The following is a 9,607-nucleotide window of genomic DNA, read 5'->3' as shown; positions in this document are numbered from 1 at the left end:
GACGGGAACAAAACCGATTTGGTCCTTGCCGCAGGGCTGCTACTGGCTGCTCTCGGAGTGAGGGGTGCCTTGATTTTCTGAGTCGGCGTAGTTCCAGAGGCGGACGAGGTGCGTAGCCGGTTGGAAGAGATCACAGGCAAAAGCTGGTTGCCGTCCTTGTGACCTGTTGGCATATTCCGAACTCACACACGCACAGAGAATCGGACTTGGAAGTTTTGGAGAGACAGGAGACGGGTCTTAGTCGAAGTGACCCGAAAAAACCGTCAGGCCACCAACTCCTTTCGAAATGATAACCCAATTACGGAAGGCTGGCAGAGAAAAAGGCCTCAAGCTAGCAGGAAAGCAATAATCAGATCGACTCGGATTGTTTGAGATCACCTGTAGGTGGGAGGTCCCAAACAATGAGTGACCTTATATTGAGCCGAGCTGAGGAGAGGAACGGTCACACTGATGGTGGCAATATTTCGGAAAATATTGTTAGTGCGATGATCCTCCGTTTACCCCTTTGACGCAATCGTAAGCAGAACCGGGTTAAAATACCAAATAATTACTCTTAGTGCGCCGTGCCTTGGTCGCGAGCAATTTATTTGGAAATTGGAAAAGGTTGGAGTTGTGGTAGCGATCGATAAAAGTCGTTGGAATACACGAGATGCCCGAAATCACGATTTTGATATTAAATATGGCACTTGCGCGGAGTATGTGTGTAGTATGGAGTGCGGTATTTTTCTACGGGGAGTGGTATTTTTTTGTATGGAGTTCTGTTTTGTATATAGTTGGCGATATATTGCGGCCAACTATGGGAATAAATGTATGAATATATGGCAATAAATATATATGTGTTTATAGGTATTGATGTGATTGTAGTTGCACTCGGAGTGTGCCAAAGTATATTTTATTGGGGTGGGTCGTGCTGGAATGCACCTGTAGAGACACGGATGTAGATGTGTGTGTATGTGTATGTACGCAAGCCGCTCTTATGGGCTGGAATGTGCGTATGTATGTATGTATGCTCGGAATGCACTTTTTTTTTGTTTTAATTTTTATTTATTGAATTTGTCCGCAAATCATGGACAGACACAAGGAATCGAAAAAACTACCGTATCACTGGTAGTTGGAGGTGAATGACGGGAGAACGGCAGGAATCGCCGATAATATGGCGGTGTCGAAAAAAGAAGAGACACGGATAACGGATGGCACAGAATGAAGGAATAAGTACATATATAAGAATATAAAGCCGCTCTTATGGGCTGGAATGCCCACAAAGGGGTTGCCCCGCCAGCGCCATCCTCACTCTGAACAATTGGTGACCCCGACGTGATTTAACTACAATTTTTAATCGCGTTTCGTTTAAAAACTATAAAAATCGAATAAGATATTCGTTGCTGTGCCGTTTAACGACCAACAAATACATTTTGTGCAAAAAAGAACAGGTAAAGTGCAAGTTCACTGAGACTGCAGCCGTCTAATATTCCGTTGCTTAATCGCCGATTCTCTCTTGCTCTGCGTCGCTGCAGCCGCGGCCCTTGACTTTCCGTGTCTTCTATTCTCGTTCCCGTTCTTTCGCCGTCGCTTAAGCGGTCTTACATTTTCCGTTGTTTCGTTGTATTACACCGGTTGGCATGGACAAAGAGCCGAATACAGGTGCGGGCGGAAATATTGCGATGGAGGAAAAAAGGCTGAGGCTTTACAAGCGTAAAGTTCAGTCTCTGCATGATCGGCTGCAGCGTCTTGGCCAGTCATTCTCGGGGAATAAAATCGACAATCTAAGTGCGGCTGATATAGATGTGCGCCTCGATATGTTGGCTGAAATGCGTGAGGAGTTCAACAAGTCCCATAATGAGTTGGAATCACTGGATGAAAACGAGATTGGAAGTGAGCTGCGTGAAACCTTCGATACGCTCTTCATTTCTTTGAAAGCCGAGCTGCTGGCGGTTATCGAACTAGGACATTTGCGCGTAGCTGCTCATTCCACTAGCATGCCAAATAGCTCTGGAGGTCATACCATCATCATGGCTCACAAGCAGCGGCTTCCTGAGCTGAAGCTACCTAGCTTCTCCGGTGGCTATGTGGAATATGCGGATTTTATTGCCATGTTCAATTCGGTCATCGAAGGGTATGCAGATCTCAGTGAAATCGAGAAGTTCCAACATCTTCGCTCATGTCTCTCGGATGCGGCCCAGGATTCGGTTCGATCTTTGGAGCTCTCCAGTGCCAATTATCGTGTGGCTCTGGACATACTTAGCAGACGTTTTAATAATAAACGAATTGTTTTCCAGGCACACATCAAGGAGATTCATGGGCTCAAGAAGGTAGATTCGCATTCTGCTAAAAGGCTTCGGGAGTTTTCGGACGCAGTCAACTTGCATACGCGCGCCCTGTAGACATAAGGACATAAAGCTGAGGAGATATCTGGATGCATGATAATCCACATGCTGCTGCAAAAGCTAGATGAGAAGACCCAAACCAAATGGGAAGAGACTGCGTCATCGGACAGGATACCCACAGCTGGGGAATTCTACGATTTCCTGGAGAAGCGATGCCAGAAGATGGAGAACGTTCAATACGCTGTAGCGACACACGCTGGTAGCGGTCAGGTGGGAAAAAGCCAGTCTACACACCTTAAGAAAACCTTTCTTGCCTCTAACTCTTCCGCCGACCCGTCTGGATGCCCTTTCTGCCATTCAGCCAGCCACGGAATATACTCGTGCAGCATCTTCACAAATTTATCTCCTTTTATGCGTCACAAAGAAGTGAAGAAGCTGTCACTGTGCTTTAACTGCTTAAAATCGGGTCATCGGACTCGTGCATGTACAGGTGGCCAGTGTAGAGTTTGCGGAAGGAGGCATCATACCTTGTTGCACTTCGACTCATCTATAGCGCAAAGGTCCCCAGCTGTTTCGCCTCCAGAACGAGCAGTACAACCAGGTAGCACCTGGTTCGCCGGTTCAGGATTCTGCCAGCAGTGTGCCGTCTCATGCGTCTACCTCTCTTGCTGCCCAAGGTCTCCACTCCGATATTGTGCTGCTGGCCACAGCTGTTGTTTTGGTGAAGAATCGATCTGGCGTTTTGGTTCCTTGTCGCGCTATTCTAGATTCAGGATCTCAGCTTCATCTCGTTACCTCCAGGTTCGCCCAGCTTCAGCTTAGGAGAACTCAATCGTCTGCCCTTGTTTCTGGTCTGGGCGATACTAGCGTGTCCACTTAGGGATCCACCGTCAGCATTTGCATGCAGTCTCGCACTTCGGACTATTCGACCACACTCACTGCTCTTATCGCATATTCTATGAACTTCTCTGCGTAGGGCAAATCAGGCTCATAGATGGATTGCTTCCTCTGCAGAAGACCCGGCTTGGGTGGATCGTATCTGGTGGTGGACAGAGGGTATCAAGCTCGTCGCTTTTGGCAACCCAAAATTCTCCGGATTCGGAGGATAGAATGAATGCAAGGTTGGATCGGAGGCTAGCTTGAGTACAAAGGAAGAAGCGGATTGTGAGGCGCATTTCGTAAGCCACTTTTCACAGTTGCCATCAGGGAAGTACTCTGTTCGACTGCCTTTAAAGCATGATGCTGATCACTTGGGAGAGTCCTATACTCAGGCGTATCGACGATTTCTCAGCTTGGAGCGAAAACTGGATCGTAATCCCGCGCTCAAGGAGCGTTACTCAGCTTTTATGAAGGAGTATACTGATTTAAAGCATATGTCCAAAGTCCATCCTGACTCACGTAGCCTCTGCAAGTATTTTCTGCCTCATCACTGCGTTTTAAAGGAGGATAGTACCACGACAAAGCTCCGTGTCGTTTTCGATGGCTCTGCAGCTACATCAACTGGATGCTCCTTAAATGATGTGATGATGACAGGTCCTGTTATTCAGCCAGCATTGTTTAACATACTGATCCGGTTCCGCACATATCCCGTCGCTCTCACTGGTGACATTTGTAAAATGTACCGCTGCGTAAAGGTATTTCCACCCGACAATTTTCTTCAGTGTATCCTATGGCGAGACTCCATACAGTCCGAGGTTCAGGTCTACACATTAGACACCATCACATAACGTACGAGGGCTGCATCGTTTTTAGCGGTCCGCGCAATGCACCAGCTGGCCATCGACGAGGGTAATCCCTACCCTCTTGGCTTAGCTGCTCTGCAACAGGAGTTCTATGTTGATGATCTCATCTCTGGCGGCAACTCGGTCGCAGAGGTCATGGAAAAGATGCGCCAAACTTCAAGTCTACTGTCTTGCGGTAACTTTAAGAAAATGGTGCTGGATTAACCAGGAGGTGCTTGATGGAATTCCGGAGGACGACGTGGAGAAATTTCTACGGTTTCATGATGGAAGCGACATTACCAAAACTGTTGGTTAAGCTTGGGACCCTGCGTCGGATCAGCTGCTGTTTGCCTTGTCCGCGCTGGACTCGAATTCAAGGCCCTCCAAGCGGTCGGTTTTGTCAACTATTGCGCGTTTCTACGACCTTCTTGGATTGATTAATCCTGTTATTGTCAGGTACAATATCTTTCTTCAGCAGCTTTGGAGAGAACATTTGGACTGGGATGAAAGCCTACCGACAGCGCTGCACTCAACTTGGATTGACCTGAGAAACAGTTTGGCAAGCATCTCTCGCATTTCCTTTCCTAGCGTTGTCCATCATTCCAGCACAATTGTAGAGGTTCATGGATTTTGTGATGCCAGCATGGAAGCATATGGTGCTTACCGTGTCCAGGCAAGGGGAGTCGTCGAGCAATGTTTTGTGCTCAAAGTCTCGAGTGGCGCCACTAAAATCATTGTCGATTCCAAAGCTGGAATTGAGTGGAGCCCATTTGCTTGCGAAGGTTATGCGCAACTTAGAGGAGACGGGAATTTTCCAGGTCAGTTTTACTGCTGGTCGGATTCATCTACGGCGTTATCTTGGATTCGGGATGAGCCAGCCAAATTTCAGGTTTTCGTGTCAACAATTCAGGAGTTGACGCAAGGCATGGAATGGCGCTTTGTTCCCACATTGTTGAATCCCGCTGATATCCTCTTCAGAGCCTCGCTTCCCAGCTACCTCATCCAGTCAGATCTGTGGTTTCACGGCCCCTCGTTTTTGTTAGGTACTAAGGATGAGTGGCCTGTATCTGCCGTTTCTGAAACTCCGACCATTGAGCTTCGCAAGCGTGTATTGCTGATCGCGTCTCCACATGCCGATCTCACGTCCGGATGCAAATATGCTAATTCTTTCTTTGGCATGCAGCGCACATTCGCCTACATGCATAAATTCGTTCATCGTCTTAGGCATCCTGGACTCACGGTTTCTGACATACAGCAAGGAACGCATCTTCTTGTTCGACACGTTCAGCTGGCAAGTTTGTGGTCGGACATAAAGGAGATTAGACGCAATGGGCAAGTCAGGAAGTCTAGCTCCATCAGTTCGCTATCTCCGTTCATCGATCCGTCTGGTTTACTTCGAGTTGGAGGTCGTCTCGGCAACTCATCGCTCCCGTTAAATGCTCAGCACCCGCTTATTTTGCCCAAGGGACATCCTTTAAAATCTGCAATGATAAGCTACTATCATCAACGGAACCTCCATGCCGGACCTCGCACCTTGCTTCCTAAAATTCGATTAGAATATTGGCCTATTGGAGGAATCAAAGCCGTCTCGAAAGCGGTTAGCAAGTGTGTAAGAAGCTTCAGGACGAGGCCGCGCATGGTTGAGCACATTATGGGAGACTTGCCTAAGGAGCGTCTTAAAGGATCGCAGGCCTTCGAAGTAACTGGAGTGGACTATTGTGGACTGCGTTTTCAGTTTTATCGCATCTTTAAAATTGTGCCAGCCACAGATTTTCGTTCTTTGCGGGGGTGGAAGGCGGCGGGGCGAAAATCTGAAATACACTTGTAGCAGTGTAATATCACATAAGTCTGGAAACCAAATTTGGTTGCCCTAGCTCTTATAGTCTCTGAGATCTAGGCGCTCAACAAGACGGACAGACAGACAGACGGACAGACAGACATGGCTCTATCGACTCGGCTATTGATGCTGATCAAGAATATATATACTTTATGGGGTCGGAAACGTTTCCTTCTCTGCGTTACACACATCCACTTTTACCACAAATCTAATATACCCCTTAACTCTTTTTTGAGTACGGTTATAAAAATCATCAGTGACAGAAAAGAAATCAACCAACACCAAGATAACAAAGTTAACAAAAAATAAAACAATAAATTGCAGCCGCAACTACACCAACTGCAGCAACGACAAAATGAAAAAATTAAGATCTGCAGCCACACAGCGACGATTTCAATCTGCAGGCACAGAAACTACAGCAACAACTTCAAACTACAGACCCATAGACTACAAACTGCAGCCAGTATCGACTTCCGACTACAACCTCAGAATCTTGAGCTAAGTTTCATTTAAGATTAAAAATAAAAATATATATATATATATATTCATATATAAAGTAAAGTAAATTTTAGATAAAATTTAAGTTTTTCTTATTTTTATACTTAACATTTTTCCAATTAAAAAAAAAACATCATGATGTCCAAAGAGACAATAGCCTTAAGCCTAGTACTCAGATCGAAAAAACACCTCGCGAACAGAATCAGGGTTGATATTCGTATGAAACCGATAAGAAATGTTTTACGGCAAAAACTGTTTTCTAGGCTCTGTACTGAGGGCAGTACTCAGATCAAAAAACAAAAAGGTCGGTATATACTGGAAAAGTATCCGAAGTATATGCTTGTTTTTTTGGTATGTTTCGACCCACCTCGAAAAATATATCAATTTGATATAATTTGCCAGCAAACACGAAGCAAACATTGCAATAAAAGAACAAAAAACCAAATGAAATATTTTAATAATGAAGACATATAGAATCTAGCTAATGCAGTATTATATGAATGTCAATTATATGGACAATTATAATTATTATTTTTATTAATTTTCATAAATATAAAAAATATATTGTTTTCAAAACATTTTTTCTTCACGGTGTCCGGCACGTGAGGCGTCGCCATCTGCTGCTGCTGATAGTCAGACACATTACCTTGCCAATAAAATATTGGGGAGCCCAGGATATGGCTGGGGAAGAGCGGCCCCAGCCGAAGAAGTGCATTTTATTAACTTTAAACAAAACCAAGCAGCTCTCTGAGCAAAGTAACCGTTCGGAATACAGTGCACACCTCTGGTCACACACTGGCTGCTCAAAGAATATATGACATTCGTTTTCTGGAAAACAGTTTTTCGATCTGAGTACTAGGCTTTAATAAAAAGTCAGGTAGAAATAATTTCCATGATAAGGGTATTAGAAGAATTTAAAACTTTAAGCAGTGAGCAGGTTAAATAAGTTAAATTGTTGAGAGCAGAATGTATAAATAACAACGATAAGCTCTTAAAAATTGGTGTAGTCGATCGCAACTATTTAAAGAAAACCACTATGCAGCTATGATGGGCATAATAGAAAGAATTCAAAGTACAGTGGATAGGCAGAATCAGATGAGTGAAAGTTTCGATATGGAACAAAAACAGAAAGCTTCATGTTCTGAGCAGAACCAAAAGATTTCTGGTTCCGATATGGATAGTACGAAAACTGTTAGCAAATTCAAAAATCATAAGAGCAGTTAAAAAACTATTTAGACGAGACTTTTAATGCTATAGATAACGGCAAAAATGAAAATTTGGAATTCAGGATAGAAAAATTAATGTTTTATTGGAGAAAGGTAGTTGGTATAAAAGAAAACGAAATGATTGAATCTATTGATATGTATGATGATGTTTTGAATGAATAGGAATTTGACGTGTTAACTGTAACTAAAATCATGAAGAAACGAGAAGGAACGTGTGAGTCGCTTCTGGGGACGGGACTCTACTTATACCCGTACTCAGTCAGTATAAACATTTTTGAGAATAAGATTTCTAAGAATTTTAGAATTAAAAAAAATATTTACATCTTACATTTTTTTGCTACATCTGTTATCTACATATATTATGTATATTCTACATCTAACATGTAGATTATACATGTACCATTTAGATTCTACATCTCCTCCGCTAGGGGTTGCTCGCACACTGAACGCGGCAGAGTGTGCGAGCGAGAAGGAAAATGAGTTGCGTTGTCGTGGGCAGGAGGGGGCAGGGGAAGCAACTGAAAATTAATTTCTTCATTCTGGCAATAATTATGATCCGATCTGATTCAGATTCGGCAATCTGGTAGATATGGTCATTCTCTACGATAATGCGTTTTTAGTTTTATCGTGTCTTTAAAATTGTGCCTGCCACAGATATTCGTTCTTTGTGGTGGCGGAAGGGGGCGGGGCGAAATTTTGAAATACACTTGTAGCAGTGTGATATCACATGAGTCTGGAAACCAAATTTGGTTGCCCAAGCTCTTGTAGTCTCTGAGATCCAGGCGTCAAACAAGACGGACAGACAGACATGGCTCTATCGACTCGGCTATTGATGCTGATCAAAAATATATATACTTTATGGGGTCGGAAACGTTTCCTTCTCTGCGTTACAAACATCCACTTTTACCACAAATCTAATATACCCCTTAACTCTTTTTTGAGTACGGGTATAAAAACTTAAGAATAACGTGCCAAAAATGGGAGAAGTTATTATTAAAAAAAAAATTGACGATATGCGAACACTTCCAAAAATTAAGGTACCCACATTCTTTGGGATTTCAAAGATTGGGACCTGTTTTAGGAGTTATTTACCGAACTTTCTCATATAAGAGAGGATTTAAGTCCTACCCTAAAAATTAATTACCGTAAGATTTCACTAAAGGGAGAAGCGAGAAATGTAGTTTCTTACTTACTGTTAGGTTCAGGGGAAAATTATGTGACCGCTTGGGAAATGTTAACTAAGTGGTATGAAAATAAAAGGAAAATATTTTCCGATCAAATGAACCGCCTTCTTGAGCTACAAAATTTAAATGTGGACTTAGTTAGGCAGTTAGGAATGTTTATTGACACTATAAATGAGTCAATTCACATGATAAAATTAAAGGCACAATTATCTGATGAGGTTGATGTAATCTTTGTACAGATAGTGTAAGGACCTATCTCAGGCTGAGGTAGGCATCAGTCCGTCCAGGGTCCTGAATTAAAAGTTATTTATAATCCGCGAAGAATTTAGTGGGAAAACCAGTAACTCTGCCAGCAACTGAAATAGAATGGTTTTTGGTTTCTTTGAAGTTTTAATCGGTTTCTTTATTATTTCGTGTTCTTACTTTTTGGAAGGTTGCGTGCCCAACTGCCAATTGGAAACAAAGCAAACGAAAAGGGGTATAATTTTTGGTAAAAAGTATTTTTTGTCTATTTTTTTACTTTTGAGGTTTGGTTAACGAATTTTAGCTCCACCGTTTATCCAAAGATTTTAATGAGCAGTACCTTAAACGATGCCTAATAAATGCGTCTATCTGAAATTAAAAATGTTGGAAAATAATTATTTTTGTTTCGACTTTTCCCGAGTTTTTAAAATAAAAATTTCGGAAAAAAAACCGCGAAAAATTATGAAATTTGAATTTGAAAGCTTAATATCTTTCAGTCGTTAAGCTGCATATACAAAGAATCTAATTCGGATTTATAGCTGCGTTTATCAGCTTTTCAGAACTTGAAAGTTCT

At 42.8% G+C, this 9,607-nt stretch overlaps 2 protein-coding genes across 2 annotated transcripts; both read left to right on the top strand.

Moving 5' to 3' along the window:
- The first annotated feature begins 1,619 nt into the window (after positions 1-1,619).
- Positions 1,620-2,381, top strand: LOC121405359. The gene has a single exon (XM_041596028.1). It carries the CDS (start codon positions 1,620-1,622, stop codon positions 2,379-2,381), a length of 762 nt encoding a protein of 253 aa, XP_041451962.1.
- Positions 2,382-4,087: 1,706 nt separating this feature from the next.
- Positions 4,088-6,384, top strand: LOC121405358. Its single transcript, XM_041596026.1, has 3 exons — positions 4,088-4,241; positions 4,363-5,779; positions 6,207-6,384. The coding sequence occupies exons 1-3, from the start codon at positions 4,088-4,090 to the stop codon at positions 6,382-6,384; spliced, it is 1,749 nt and encodes a 582-aa protein (XP_041451960.1).
- Positions 6,385-9,607: the final 3,223 nt, after the last annotated feature.

The sequence above is a fragment of the Drosophila obscura genome, unplaced genomic scaffold (assembly GCF_018151105.1).
Source record: "Drosophila obscura isolate BZ-5 IFL unplaced genomic scaffold, ASM1815110v1 contig_9, whole genome shotgun sequence".
In the NCBI taxonomy this organism is placed as follows: Eukaryota; Metazoa; Arthropoda; class Insecta; order Diptera; family Drosophilidae; genus Drosophila; species Drosophila obscura.
This window is presented reverse-complemented; position numbering and strand designations above follow the sequence as displayed.

Excerpts from the sequence above, each read along its gene's own strand:
- LOC121405359 (XM_041596028.1), top strand. The coding sequence starts at position 1,620 with ATGGACAAAGAGCCGAATACAGGTGCGGGCGGAAATATTGCGATGGAG.
- LOC121405358 (XM_041596026.1), top strand. The coding sequence starts at position 4,088 with ATGCACCAGCTGGCCATCGACGAGGGTAATCCCTACCCTCTTGGCTTA. Across the intron at positions 4,242-4,362 it reads TTCAAGTCTACTGTCTTGCG|CTTGGGACCCTGCGTCGGAT; the intron begins GTAACTTTAAGA and ends CTGTTGGTTAAG. Across the intron at positions 5,780-6,206 it reads TATTGTGGACTGCGTTTTCA|CCGCAACTACACCAACTGCA; the intron begins GTTTTATCGCAT and ends AATAAATTGCAG.